The 16,246-nt window shown below is 39.6% G+C and overlaps 1 protein-coding gene across 7 annotated transcripts in view; it reads left to right on the top strand.

The window, feature by feature from the left end:
• Positions 1-16,246, top strand: part of Marf (Mitochondrial assembly regulatory factor) — a 601,407-nt gene that overhangs the window by 360,219 nt on the left and 224,942 nt on the right. For all 7 annotated transcript variants that reach the window (XM_067141663.2, XM_067141660.2, XM_067141658.2 and 4 more), the window contains one exon: positions 11,567-11,790. In XM_067141663.2, coding sequence (XP_066997764.2) covers positions 11,567-11,790 — 224 coding nt within the window. The remainder of the gene's footprint in view (positions 1-11,566; positions 11,791-16,246) is intronic.

The following is a 16,246-nucleotide window of genomic DNA, read 5'->3' as shown; positions in this document are numbered from 1 at the left end:
CATGTTTCCAATCTAGTCAACCCTGCATTCTCCCGCCTTTCTTTTTAGTGAATTGGTACAGGTGAATCCCCTGACAGCATCCAAGTAGTTTCATCTCCTTTTGGATTTCTTGACTCTCTCACACAGAGCACCCTATCACATGCTCCAAATCTCCCTTGCACACTTTGACTGCAGTTGGCGCCTTTTTCCTATCGTCTCCCAGATTTTACATTTGATGCATTAAATGTTGTGTTTCTCTGACCATGAATGATAACGGTTCAGTATTATCTTTTCCACAGTCATTAACACGCAATGGAATGGCATGTTTGGCAAGTTGGATGTTCACATTTCACACAAAACTGATTTGTCTTTTTCTCAGTAGAATGGGCATACAGTGCTCATCACTTCCGTTTTGTAATGTCTTGTTTACTTGTTCCTTTGGAACAGTCTTCTTCAAAATTCTTGAAGTTAGCATTCGTAGTTCAAGCTGAAGTCTCCTATTGACAGTTCTTTCATCGAGGTAGGGTTCAGTTAGTTGATTGGTCAATGTTTTCAGAAATTCAAAACAGGTCGCATACGTGTATTAGTTATTAAGTGATGCCTGTATAATGAAAGTTGACTTCATTAATAATCAGGATGGTAAAGATATCATGAGAGGTCATCTGTATGTCCTACTTGTGTTGTAGGTAATACACTTCTGGTCAAGTGTATCCAGTATTGGATATTAGTGTAAAAATATATGATTTCCTCTTTACCAGTGTCAGAGTCTACTGCTTTACAATGGTGCATTCTGGGCAATAATATCACTTCTTTTCTTTTAAGATCATTTAGAAGATAGTCTATGGTCTTTTGTGAAGCCATATTCTGTAGAGCCCAACATATACTTTCTGTTCAGCTGAAATGCAGGAGGAATGTTTTTTTTTATTCTTCCTTACTGTTCCTATGTAGGTTACCTTGTAGTTTTTTTTTAAATTCAGTACTGCCACAAGTTCAATACAGACTAAGTAATTGTCGGCGGTAATATTACGGGTTTTGCCATAAATTGGTTTTGCTAATCTAATTAGGGACTTCCTATCTTCTGCCGTTAAACAAACTCCATCACCGTTTTTCCCAATAGATAAATAGACATTCAATATGGAGTATATGAGCATTATCAGAATTAACTTTAGCCTGTTCTTTCTGGGCTTATTTTGCATATATACTCAAAATTTGCAATGAAATCGAACAAGCAGTTATCTATACATTCATGAGCACTGATGCAACAGTTTTGAGAATTTTTAACCATTGTCTGAAATGACCATGATACTACTGTAGCGGGATCACGCTTCTTTCTTTCATTTTGGCACGCCCGATTTTCATTCCTTAGACAATATAGCAAATTCAAGAATCTCTTCATTGATAACATGACATGAAAAATATCCATTCCTGATGCGTCTTTGAAAAACATCGATTCAGCATAATAATGATTGGATTTGAAAATACTGTAACATTAAATAAAGTAACCCATTAACTCATTGGGCCCGAGCCACGGAACCGTTCCGTGCTTTGTCTTTGTGGACCAAATGCCGGACCACGGAACTGTTCCATTGTCTCACTTTACAACGTAATTCAACTTTTCCTCAAGAGATGGCAGAGTGAGTTGCATTTGTGATTTGTGTACGGACTCTTTCTTCGCATGTTATATGCTCTCTGCTAAAATATATCGAAAATGTGCTTGGTTATATTAGTTTGAAGTGGGCTATCTCTATACTTTGAGTTCTGCTTGTAAACAAGATGGCTGCCAATCAACGAATGAAACTTACCGATTTATATTACCCCTTCTAGAAAATAATGTTGTTTAGGAATGTCATTTTTTCAGTGAAATTAGTAGTAATATTAGTAACAGTGTGAGCAATGCTCCTGGAGAATAAAAATAGATGTGGAAATTGAAGAGGAAGTGCAAGGAGAAGACTGTTACAGCTCAGCAGGCAGACTGAGTACGGACCCGTGATGACAATAAAATAAAATATTTTCAATGTATTCCTTGTTCTGCAGTTCATGGTATGAAAGCCATTTATTTTAATGTATATTTAAATCCTTAATGGTCTTGTAAGTAAGAAATTTCTCACGATATGAAGCGACACTATATTTCCTCCTAAATAATCCCAGCCCCAATCCAGTTTCAATCCAACAAATATGCTGGGCTCAATGGGTTAAATGCTCTTAGTTCAGTGGCATTAGTATCTCTGGGTTTCATTTGGGTTTAATCAGAATGATGTAATCAGTATGAAGCTATTTTCTCGTTTGTGTGCAGCACAGTTTTATTCAACATATTTTCTATAATCAAACACTTCCAAGCTTCTAGTGGACTCCTTATATCTCCAACCTTTTTCCAGCCCCCTTTAGGGATGGGAGTTTTATAATGAGGTAGGAGTCCTAACAGTTCTCCTGGGATCAGAAACTGGCCTTTTATATCTGTTACTGCCATAGAAACTGGATGACTTTTTATGGTCATATAAATTGTCCGTAGAACGTTCTTGTTCGTTTTCTTCTTCATCTTCTGCTTCTTTGTCCTAGTCTTCCTCCAAATTGATATCATGCTCAGAATTAAAATCAGGATAGTTTTCATCCATGAGATTGCTGGTGTCCTTCCTTCATCATCTTCATCTAAAGGCCAGTCTCCACTGATTAACATTTAACAACATGATGTTAAATGTTAACTGGTGACACCATCAACATGTTAACTGTTAAATTTTAAATACTGTTTCATTTAACATTGTGTCCACACTTATAAACATGTTAAGCTTGACTTCACCGGGCTGAGTGGCTCAGATGGTTGAGGCGCTGGCCTTCTGACCCCAACTTGGCAGGTTCGATCCTGGTTCAGTCTGGTGGTATTTGAAGGTGCTCAAATACATCAACGTCGTGTCGGTGGGTTTACGGGCACGTAAAAGAACTCCTGTGGAACAAAATTCCAGCACCTCAATGTCTCCGAGAAACCATAAAAGTAGTTAGTGGTCCGTAAAGCAAATTAAACTTGACCTCCTTTGTTTATATACAGGTACTTCATCATATCAGTTTGCGGTGGTAAATTCAGGTGGTGTCTTGTATTTTCCAACAAGAACAATAGACTCAGATGAAGAGGATTCGATCTTTGTTATTGCCACTGTTGCTTCTTACAAGATCTTGAGAACAAAGGAAAGGAGAATGTGGGTACGACAATATCTCAACAAAAGGCACAATGTGGATGACATTCTGAATGAGTGAAAAGTAGAAGACATGTTTGGATTTAAAAAATTTCTGGGAATGTCTGAGCATGATCTTAATGTAGTTTTGGAAAAAATACTTCCTACCATAAGAAAGGAGGGCTCACAATTATGAGCAGCTATTCCACCTCACCTGCGTCTTAGGATAAATGTGCGCTTCTGCACAGTATAAACCTCATCCACTCGCGCCCCCAACTTCCGACTTCTCTGAAATTTTTGCAATTCTCAACTGTACTGGGAGCGGAGGGAGGTTAATTTTTTCAGTGCACTCGCGGGAGCAATTATAGATAATTTCAAGTCCCTGGAAACTGTCAGCTTTCCTCGATTTATGTCTGTATTCCTTCGATGAGACATCCCATAAAGAAGGCCTTTCTATAATATCATTAAGTCCATAGTGATCTCCTTGCTTCTCTCCATTATTTCTGATTATAAATTTTAATATAGTGCAGAGAGAACGACACACATGCACGTACTGTATTTGTAGCTTGTAACTATAATCCTACTTTTTGGCCTATACATGAAAACTCCATTTAAGCTATCTGTTGGCATGGAAACAGCAGGAAGTTGCCGAAGCTGTGCCGACATCTCACGAACAACGAATTGACTTGACGTTTTCCACTTGGAGCAGAAAACACGCCAACATGTTAAAAAAGGATAACCTCAACTTTCTGAGTTAATATGCAAAGTCAATAGGACGATTCATGACAACATACATGTCAATTCTAACATGTTCAATTTAACATGTTGGTGTGAAATGTTAAGCAGTGGAGACCGGCCTTAAAGCATACATACATACATACATACATGCATACATATATCAACATTATAGACCATTATGCCTTTCAGCGTTCAGTCTGCAAGCCTCTGTAAATTTACTAAATGTTGCTACAATCCTTTGTTTGCAACTACTGCTGTGGCCTCATTTAGTTCTATACCTCTTATATTTAAATCGTTAGAAACTGAGTCTAACCATCGTCATCTTGGTCTCTCTCTACTTCTCTTACCCTCCATAACAGAGAACATTATTCTCCCAGGTAACCTATCTTTCTACATTCGCCTCACATGGCCTTACCACCGAAGCCAGTTTATGCACACAGCTTCATCCATAGAGTTCATTCCTAACTTAGCCTTTATCTCCTCATTCAGAGTACCCTCCTGCCATTAATCCCACCTGTTTGTACCAGCAAACATTCTCGCTACTTTCATGTCTGTTACTTTTAACTTGTGAATAAGATATCCTGAGTCCACCCAGCTTTTGCTCCCGTAAAGCAGAGTTGGTCTGCAAACAGACCAATGTAAAGATAGTTTCATCCGGGAGTTGACTTCCTTCTTACAGAATACTGTTGATCACAACTGCGAGCTCAGTGTATTAACTTTACTGCACCTTGATTCAATCTTGCTTACTATATTACCATCCTTGGAGAACACAAATCCTAAATACTTGAAATTATCTGTCTGTTCCAGTTTTGTTTCACCAATCTGACATTCAATTCTATTCTGACATCAATTTGGTCTTTGAGTGGCTAATTTTTGTATCATACTCATTGCACCTATTTTTAAGTTACAAGATATCAGACTGCAGGCTTTCTGCACAATCTGCCATTAAGACGAAGTCGACAGCTTAGGCCAGACTGCTTACTACATTTACATCAAACTGAATCTCTCCCTTTCGTGCAGATGATCTATGTAAACTATGAACAACGAAGGTGAAAGATTACAGCCTTGTCTAACTCCTGTATGTACCTTGAACCAACAACTCATTCTACCATCAATCCTCACTGCAGCCCAATTGCCAGTATAAATGCCTTTGATTGATTTTAATAATCTATACTTAATCCCATGGTCCCCAAGTATAGCGAATATCTTTTCCCTCAGTACCCTGTCATATGCTTTTGCTAGATCTATGTTGAGAAGATTTTCAAAATATTCCAACTGTGCAGTTATTCCCTGGGATCTATTATGGTTAGTCCACACCAAAGTTAATTAACAGTGTTAACGAAACAAAGTTAATAAACAATGTTAATGAAAGCGTTTCTCAAAATGTTAATAAACTTTTGTTAATAACCCTCTTTAACATTGTGTCCACACCAAATAAACTTTTGTTAACAAACTTCTTTAACATTGTGTCCACACCAAAATTTGTTTGTGAGGTTACAATGGATAGGGTCAGGAAGAAGAAAGTACTTACAGCTGCAGCTTTCATTATTTTAATGAGTGCAATTAGAGAAAAGCGTAGACGCAAAGTGTGGCAAAGAAAAATATTGGTAAAGCGTTCAGAATTAAGTTTGGAGAGGACACTTGATGTTTTAATGTAGATAATTTTGAACATTTTGTAAATAAAGTATTGATTAGGTGGAAAACTCATCCTTCATACTTGTGTTCTGATAGATTATAGAGGACACTTATGTCAGAACTTTTAATTACTGGGCGAGTTGGCTGTGCGGTTAGGGGCACGCAGCTGTGAGCTCGCATCGGGGAGATAGTGGGTTCAAACCCCACTGTCAGCAGCCCTGAAGATGGTTTTCAGTCATTTCCCATTTCACACCAAGCAAATGCTAGGGCTGTACCTTAATAAAGGACACGGCCGCTTTCTCTCCTTTCCTAAGCCTTTCCTGTCCCATCGTCATCATAAGACCTATCTGTGTCGGTGCGACGTAAAGCAAATAGCAAATAGAAAAAAGAACTTTTAATTCATGATGCAGCAGGCTTTCAAAACTTTCTGAGAATGTCCCCATACGACTTTTAGTTCTTGTTGACAGTAAGTGGGCCTGAAATTGCAAGAAATGATACAAATTATCGGAATGCCATCTCCATTAATGTTGTGATAGTACATATATCACACCCCCGAATTATATATAGAAGTTAGAGATATTATTGTCAGTATTCGATTTATTATTATTATTATTATTTTATTTTTTTTTTGATTCGTTGTGCCCAGCTGTGGAGTGCGTTTGAACTTATTTTGCACAATGTTTCTTCTTCTTTTCTTCCCAATATCTCTTCATTTTTTCACTGTGTTCCTTTCTGCGTGTTTCTGTCCAGCCTGTATTTTTTCTTGTTGGTTTCTCTGCAAATTTATGTTTGTTTACTAAGCTTCTAAATTTCATTCTATCTTGAATGGTTTCGTCCTCGATACCCATTTCTTGTAGATCTTCATGTATTATTATTATTATTATTATCATTATTATTATTATCATTATTATTATTAGTATTTCATTTATATTGGTAAGCTGGAAGATATCCACATATGTAGGTATGAGTAATTTGTTTTGCACGAGTGGGAAAACATTGCTTTAATAACTCTGGTAATTCGAATGAGTCATATGGCTACCCCAGTGTCTGTTGTGATGTACTTGCGTCGGGAAGTTCGTATGAGTCATGTATATATCCCAGCCTGATGAGATGAGCTTGTTGTTGTATTAGGAAAGTTTGGTGATTCATGGAATATACCCCAGAGTTTGTTATTGTCTTGGGAGGAAGTAGTAGTTCAGGGCTTGGGCTTGAGAAGAGGACCACCCATGATTGGCTGGCAAGCACCAATCCAGACGTATCATCTGAGAGGAGGGGGATGTTGATGTCTATAAGGTGGATCATACGGCGGCAACCAAGGACATTGTGCGAGTGATTGTAAAGGAACGAGAAGTAAGATAACTACAACTGACGCACTGTACGGGAAGGAAGTGGTGCTGATGCACGGTACTGGAGTGACACGGCCGCAATGGACTGGACTTCAAACGTTCGTGGAGCGTAGTCTTGTTATGTTTGTGGAAAGTGGCTGATTGTGGAGAGTGCTTGCGCATTAAGTATTGTAGCACTTGTGGCGGCCTAGCATTATATGTTGGTGAAAGCTATCTCAGACTTATCTTTACAACAAGTGTTAAAATATGTGAACACAGTAGTACAAGGTACAGTATCTGTGTGATGTGATAACTGCCGATTATGAGAATCGGTAAGTCGAACTGATATAGAGACAGTGAAGGGTATTTATCTTCATACATGTACATTGTTCATCGGACTGTCTACAAATGGTAGCTTAGTTCTCGCTTTCGTTTTCCCACGATTTTCATTATTATTGTTGTTGTTGTTGTAAATATGGAGTCTTCCAGCAATATTTTATGTGTGTATTATATGTAGAATGTTGTATGTTGATGAGGTGCTCATGCACGGAATTTGTTAAGAATATAGTTAGCTATTTTAGAATCAGTGTTATTGATGAACCTAGGTGCAGTTCCTACCTAATTAGTCGTTTTCAGGAGGTTAGGTAAGGCCTGCAGCAGATGTACCAGTACGCAGCATTATGTACACGCCCTGGGATATAAAGTTTATCATGCTCTTATCTAAATTCGAGGGATCCATTCTGGTGAACTCTGGCGCCCATACTACGGACATTTCGGTTAATTATGCTTATTAACACGTTCCCTGCGGCAGTGAATTTCGATGACTTAATGTTACGTCGTATCGGCCCACCGGTGACCCGATGCTGCCTTTAGTTATTATCGGTTCGGGTCACCGGTGACCTGACGAATTTGACTTTGTTTACTCCCTAGTATGACATCCTAAACCATGCATGTGCACTTGTTGTGTGCGTTATTGTTGAGGAGACATTCCAGCATATTTACCTGTGCGACAGTGTTCCGATTCAACAATTGCGTGAAACAGAAATGACCCCGGAAATAATTGGGTCACCGGTGGGCCGATCAAAACTAGCAGTATGCCTCGATCCTTTACTTCAATTGGAACACTATGTTGCCATTAGTTAACAGAAATTCGTAACTAGGACGTAGTTACTTACTTCGCAATTCTGGGAAGTTCGCACCGACGGATAAGAGTAACATGTTTCGGGACACATGGTGACCCGAACCGCACGGAACGTAATATAGGCCCACCCCAGTGCTGTCCTAACCCTCTTTCTTTTCCGTGCCGCCGGTGTGTCAGAATGTGAAATCTCCATACCTAAAAAAGGACGTGAAATTGCTTGTAAATATTATATACGGAAGATAGTAAATATGTCAATAACTATTCCAATAACTCCAATAACCTCTATTGGCTTTCCTAAGAGCAATGTAGAAAGCAGATATCAGAAGGGTGGTACTCCTTAAACAACAGTCTACGATCTGCGGACAGCAACACTCTAGGCTTCATTCACCGTAACCGCGCTAAGCGATTCCCGCGTAAAAATATAGGTCAGACAACAATCGGGACTCAGGGTGACCCGATGCGATATGAACGGAAGATGAAAAAAACTTCCTTCGGGTCACCGGTGGGCCGATCAAAACTAGCAGTATGCCTCGATCCTTTGCTTCAATTGGAACACTATGTTGCCATTAGTTAACGGAAATTCGTAACTAGGACGTAGTTACTTACTTCGCAATTCTGGGAAGTTCGCACCGACGGATAAGAGTAACATGTTTCGGGGCACATGGTGACCCGAACCGCACGGAACGTGTTAATTTTATTAAGTTTTTTAGAAATATTTTTATTTATGATATATTTTATATTTTTTATTTATTATTATCATCAAAAATGTTACAATGTTAGGCTAGGTATAACTTTAAGATTCGTAGCAACTGGTGACTCCTACACTTCATATATTCGTATGGTGTTTCATGAGTCGGTCTTTGGTGTATACGAGTTGCTTGCGATTCGATTTTGAGTATTCCGCGCTACGAATTTGTGTGTTCTAATTGCATTTTAGCGCATGTGCAAACCGAAATGTTAACGAAAACACGAAATGTTAATGAAAAGTTTTATTCAAAAAAGTAAAGAAATTTTGTTTATCAACATGCTTGGAAAGTTAATGAACACGCTATTTTGTTTATTAACAGACAGAAATGTTCATGAACATTGTTCATTAACAAAGTTTATTAACAAACTTAACGAAAACATCTTGGTGTGGACGCACCATTATGAGTTCACCTGAATTACCCAGAACACTGTTCATTTCCTTTTTCCCTCCTTTCCTAAGATTCTGTATTACTGTCCAGAAAGGTTTCCCTGCTGCTTGACCTAGCCTTTCCAGGTTATTACCAAAATCTTCCCACGGCTTCTTTTTGGATTCAACAACTATTTGTTTTGCTCTGTTTCTTTCATCTACGTACAATTCCCTGTCTGCATCAGCCCTTGTTTGGAGCCATTTCTGATAAGCCTTCTTTTTACGTTTTCAAGCTGCTCTCACTTCATCGTTCCAGCAGGATGTTTGCTTTTTCCTATGTTACACATACAGTAGTTGTTCCTAAGCATTCCTGTATGTCACCAATTCTCTTTCTATATACTGAACCTGCTTACTGCCCACTGTTCAGAACTTCTCACCAATCATTTCCATGTACTTGTGTCTAATTTCCTCATCCTGGAGATTTTCTATCCTTATTCGTTTGCAGACAGATTTCACTTTCTCTATCCTAGGCCTAGAGATACTTAGTTCAGTACAGATCAAATAGTTGTCTGTATCATCGAAAAATCCCCAAAAAACCCTTACATTCCTAACATATTTCCTGGATTTGAAGTTTGTTAAGATATAGTCTTATGGTTCTGGTACCCCTACCCTCCCATATGTAGGGGTGAATAGCCTTATGCTTGAAAAATGTATTCCTAACTGCTAAACCCATACTAGCAGAGAAGTCCAGTTAACGCTTTCCATTCCTGTTAGGTTCCATATCTTCCCCACATTTATCAATCACCCTGTTCTATCCTTCAGTTCTATTTCCAACTCTCGCATTGAAATCGCCCATTAGCACTATCCTATCCTTGCTGTTCACCCTGACTATGATGTCATTCAATGCTTCCTAAAACTTATCAACTTCATTCTCATCTGCACCCTCACATAGTGAATACACTGACACAATTCTCGTTCTAATTCCTCCAACTGCCAAATCTACTCACATCATTCACTCATTTACGTGCCTGACAGAAACTACGTGCAGTGGTGTTCCTGATAAACAGCCCTACCCCAGACTCTGCCCTTCCCTTTCTAATACCCGCCAAGTTCACTTTATTATATCCTATCTCTTCCTCATTACCTCCCCTTAACCGAATATCACTTACTCCTAGCATATCCGGATGCATCCTGTTTGCTGACTCAGCCAGTTCTACTTTCTTTCTCCCATAAGCCCCATTAATATTGATAGCTCCTCATCGAATTCCATTTTGTTTGCCAAGTTGTTTCCAAGGAGTCCCTCACCTGTCAATTGGGAGTGGGACTCCGTTACTCCCATAGGTCCGAGGTTTGCTTAAAATGTTCTGAGCTCGGTAAATTCGTGAAGCAGGATGCTATCCTACTTACACGTAGTCGAAGTGAGGATCTCTCCTCTAACGGGTTAGGGACCTCTGGTGTATTGTATAGTCCTAGCCTTCTGAGCACAAGGAGGGCCACGACTCAGAATATGTCCGAGATGCCCACTCCCATTCCATAGCAACTGGTATCCCGACTCTCAGGTCCACTTACTAGGCCACTCAGCCGTTGCCCATGGTTCACGAACTGCACTAGGACGTGACTACAGTAACCCACATCATGAAATGTTTATAAAGTCTATGATCCTAGGATCAGACACTGGAATACCAGTCTCAGATGTAGAGACCATAGTAATGCCTCGCATGAATAAAAAGTTCTGAACAGGTGTCTGGCTCCATGGCTGAATGGTTAGCGTGCTGGCCTTTGGTCAGAGGGGTCCCGGGTTCGATTCCCGGCAGGGTCGGAAATTTTAACCACAATAGGTTAATTTCACTGGCACGGGGGCTGGGTGTATGTGTCGTCTTCATCATCATTTCATCCTCATTATGATGTGCAGGTCGCCTACGGGTGTCAGATCGACAGACCTGCATCTGACTAGCCGAACTTGTCCTCGGACACTCCCGGCACTAAAAGCCATACGCCATTTCATTTCTAAACAGGTGTTCCAAATGGAATGATAAAGCTTATATGTCAAAATCAACTTCGTAACACAAGTGGTGTTGTGGGGTCATAAGCAGACCACACAGTATTTGAGGAGAGCCATTGAGAAAACTGCTGGCTAATGAGCATATTAACTCCAACTGTGAGTTGGCATTGAACTGAAGGAAATGTACAGGACAGGGAGAGAACAAGAAAGGAATTTGGAGGGAATGCTTGGGGTGTACAATTTAACTGGTCTCTTTATGATTCCACCGCATGTTTTGAGGATTAACCTTTTTTATTTTCAGTTATTCTGATGTGTATTCACTTAGAGATCACAAACTCTTTTCTGGTCTCTCTCAGCGAGACTTTAGTGCCCGTAGAAATGCAGTTCTGTATCAGTTTGGCTTTTATCAGTATTACTGTAGTCTTTATTCTGCAATTTTTGTTATATATATTTCATTTTGTGTTTCAGAACGTATGTCAGCATTGTTGCCAGGTGATAAGAAGCAGGTCTCATTAAATATTCTTCCACGTCGCGAACCATTTGAGATCCTTTATCGTCTGAATTGCGACAACCTGTGTGCAGATTTTCATGAAGATCTTGAGTTCCGTTTCACTTGGGGTATCACAGCTCTCATTAGTAGATTTGCTGGCAAACATGGTCATCATATAGCTACCAAAAGTGGATTTCAGAGAGTAAGTAGCAGTGTGAGTTGTTGTAGAGAAGCACTTAATATGTAGTATTACTAACTTTGTTTTGGATATAGATAACGTAGAATAAATAACTGAGAGTTTTGTTAGATGGATTTTATCTCTACTTTTACCATGAGTAGTTTGAACTTACTACAGTGAAACCCCCTATTTAACACCACACTGAGGACTGTTTTGAAAAAGTGTCAAATCAAGTAAAAAGGTTTATTCATTTATTTTTGGTGCAGATTTTTTTTGTTTGCCATGCAATTAAAAATATTAACTTCATGGAATGTTAACTTATGGACTTGAGATTACAAAGGGGGTAGAAAGAACTGTATGGTTTTCCGTGATTTCCCATTTTCACAGCAGGCAAATGCTGGGGCTGTACCTTAATTAAGGCCACGGCCGCTTCCTTCCCACTCCTAGCCCTTTCCTGTCCCATTGTCGTCATAAGACCTATCTATGTCGGTGCGACGTAAAGCAACTAGCAAAAAAAAAAAGTGTAAAACAGAATTAAACAGAATTGTCAGTCTTTAAAAATAAAGAGTGCAAACATAAGTGACTTGCCAAGAGAAAAATGTATCGTATTCACAAAGACCCATACACGAAATGCTGTCAATTGTGTAGACCTTCACTGTTTTATTTACAAATTATATACACCTTAATAGTTGCACATCAAATGAACCACCACCTTGAACACAATCTACTGCCACATTAGCATTTCATCCAACGACGGAAACCAACTACGGAACACTTGACATGTGGTACCAACACAACATAACCACTTCAACGGCAAAACCATGACATGAGTTCGTAACTTAACTCGACTAACGATTGTCACTAACAACTCTACTAAACAACCCAAGACCATCCTTTATATACCTTGCCTGGCCAGGCTTCCAGAAAAGTTGTCGTGACCTACCTGTCGTGCTGAGCGGAAAGTAGGGAGGTAATTGTAGGTGTGACTCTGTCCCGCAACTCACGAAATGAAAGAATCGATAATCTCCACTGCTTTTTATTTCCTAAGACGACTAAGTCTACTATATACAAGTATATACAAGTTGGATATGTCGTTCTGAAAAAGAAGAGAGCTTGCTCCACGCACCTACTCTACGACTACGCGTTTATCTGACTTTTGCCCTGCGGCACGTATGACTTCCTGACATGAACAACTGCTCGAAAGAGCCTCGTTCTGAAAGTACGAATTACTGGTCGGGAGAGAGCCCCGCGCCATCTTGGCCTAGGGTTGTGTCTGCTCTCCTGAAGCAAAGGTCGGTCCCTTCCCACCATCCTAGGGGTTGGGTCTTATGGGCGTTACTTAGCTATTCACCTTGTCGATGACGCCCTCAAATAATTATCCCAATACGTGCTGCCCTCTGGGCACTACTGTCTCTGTCTCACTTTGTACGTTTCTTTCCTCGTCTCTCTAAAGTGCAACTGTACTGGAGCTTGTTCCCTGCCTTGTCCCTTTGTCAGATGTCGGCAAGCTGCTTAGCTCGCATACCAACTCTGTTTGTCCACATCAAACAAACAAGTAAATATCCTTTCTTGTCAACAGGCTTTCGTAAGCGCATTTCACAAGCTGCTTTCCACTACATGTAACTTCTTGAAAAGTTCCTTCTTCTTTCTAAATATTAATTCTGATTATAATTATTATACAATTACTCTGATACTACAAGGCGTCTCGTATCGATGATTATTATTCTAATACTAGTTTGTTTCCCTGGACACCTTGAGTTCGAGTCTCGACTGCGAATCCCGGCTGCCGTCCATCTGGCAGTCCGCCGGTTCGAGTCCCTGGGGAGGTCGGTACATGACATCTCCCCCCTTAGGGAAGAAATGGATGCAACCATACGTTGCGTCTATTTCTGTCCTACACTATTTACACTCTGATGTCGCCTGTGCGTAAGGATCGGCGACCGTTGGTGAAGGGGAAGGTTGTTCTCTACCCTGATTAACACTTGTATCTATTTCTACTGCTTCTATAGATCTCGCAGGCGTACTAGGGCGTCCCCCAGCAGGCCTGGAGTGTAATTCCATGATCTCCTCAGACATCTCCGAGCGTCCCCGGATCCGCCTGGGATGTTGGAATATAGTTAAATCTTCGTTTGAAGTCTTAACCTTGTCACCCTTCGTAATAACCATTTGTTTTATACATATATTTGGGCAATGAGCCCATGCATCTTTGAACCATCTCTTTGCTGGAAACCCTAGTTTCGGACAGCAACAATTACAACAGTAACATCCTAAAGTTAAACCTATGATACTAATAACTATCCACACAATATATTTGTACACATTAATATGCTGATAAATCATTTGTCTTTGCATTTCTTCTTTTTGTTTCACCGTTTCTTCCACTTCCTGTGTCTTATGGGTAGCCCATTTTAAGTCGTCAGTGTGATTTAATAGGTTATTTAATGATAACTTATTCATTTCAGGAGCTCTTCTAACTTGATTTCACTACCTATCTTCTCGCAACAGTCATGATCAAGTGTAACTTCTGGTACAAAGTCTTTACTTTGTGTGGTGTTCACTTCACCCAAACCTTGTATTTTACTATGCGGTCCATATACTGTACAGCCTGCACTTAAAACAAGGATACCAGTGCCTGCTAACTTAATATCACTGGTGGTATCTTTTTCACATACATGTTACCTTGGTTTCCTTTGGGGATACATATATGTATCTATTAGCCTAATAGGTATCCACATGAGCTGTTGAACTTGAAGTACTCTCTTATCACAATTATCTGGAATCTGACTAACTCCTATAAGGAGCTTTACTGCTCAACTATTTTGCGTGTACACTGTATTAATGGGGAATTTAACATGACATAGTTTCTAACTGGATGTTACTACTTTACATTGCTTTATCTGATCCTTATCTAACTGAACATAAGTTTGTTTCTCTTTGTCCATAAGGATATAATCCTTGGTCTCTTGAAGGTAAACAAAATGGTGTGGATTACTTCTCATATACGTGGAGAATGGAATCATGTGATACAATGTATAAGTTACCCTGTCCGTAAGGGGTGTCTTGATGATGTACACTAGATAATTTTTGTTAGCGAACACTTCCACTGTGGCTACTTTGTAAATGAAGTAGCCGTAAGCTGATTTTAAATCAAATGGCAAGGACAATCCTTTAGGGAAATCTCGTTGAGCTTTCTTATAACATTTAATGATATCCTCTGGTGAAATTATCTGCACTCGAATGACTCCTACATATGCATTCATTATACCTGACAATACAACACTGTAATGCTCATACAGTTGTATGAGAAAGCCTTCAATTTCAATTAAATGTCTATTTATTGAATTTTCTAATTCTACTTCTTTAATTGCTTCTGCAATCTGAAGCGTGCTATTGGCAAGATAAGATCTAATTTCTGCAATGTTCTGAGTTAATCTCTGCTCATTTGCTGTGACATCATAAATGGTGCTCTTCATAGATTGCAATGTTGTTTTTACGACTATCATTTGGTCTTTATCAATTTTCATAATTGATATTTGTTCTTGTTCTAACTCGCTAATTTTTGACTCATATTTGTCTGCATCATCCTGACTTAATGTTCCAAATAATGCCTTTGCGATGGAACCTACTGCATTAATTAAGCCTCGCTTCGTCTAGTGTTATCAGTTTCCCCTATTGGGTTAGTAATCCATGTAATTAATTCCTTTGATTCCTTAATTCTATCCAATTGTGCACTTAGCATTTTAACATCTTGCTGACACGTTAAGTTAGTACTTCTTTCTAGCTGCGTACATATTGAGTCCAGTGTATGTGTCTTTTGACATTTGAAAATACGTCACTTAATTGATTCGGATTCACATAGGTAACTAGTGTCCATTCAGTATGGTATAATTATATTTCACCTTGATTTTCGAAGTACGCTCCTGGAGTACTTTCATATGGTGTCACCTTGACATCCAGTACTTCTCCGGTCGTTCCGTAGCGGTGTGACGTCACAACTATCACTGTTACTACGAAGGAGAACAATCCTAGCATTCGCGCCATATTCAGTGCCATGGTAGACGGAAGATCATGGCTACTTTTCTACTTGTGGATACTTTCGCTTCCCAGTTCTCACTTCACTCATCTACAAATACAATTTCAAACGGTTCTCATGTACCTTAACCCTTTTTCCTTTCTTGTTCATCTGTAGGGTGCAGTTCACCCCTGAAACATCTACTATCTCGTAAGGGCCTTTGATTGGTGGGCTTAGCTTCCTAGATTTTCCTCTTCACAATGCGTCATTGCGCAAAAGAACCTTGTCACCTACCTGGAAGGTGATCTCATTCTGCTTTTTGTCATAGTGCTCTTTCCCTAATTCTTATCGCTCAATTAAGGTCTTTCTGGCGGCCTCGTGATTTCGCCTAAGCTGTGCCGTCAGTTCCTCCACCACGTTCTGGTGTTCTTTGTAACTCATCTCAGGTGGCTATTGCAGCACACCTAG

This window comes from Anabrus simplex, chromosome 2 (genome assembly GCF_040414725.1).
Source record: "Anabrus simplex isolate iqAnaSimp1 chromosome 2, ASM4041472v1, whole genome shotgun sequence".
Lineage (NCBI taxonomy): Eukaryota > Metazoa > Arthropoda > Insecta > Orthoptera > Tettigoniidae > Anabrus > Anabrus simplex.
Note: the sequence above shows the minus strand (reverse complement) of the source record. Positions and strands in the feature narration are given on the sequence as shown.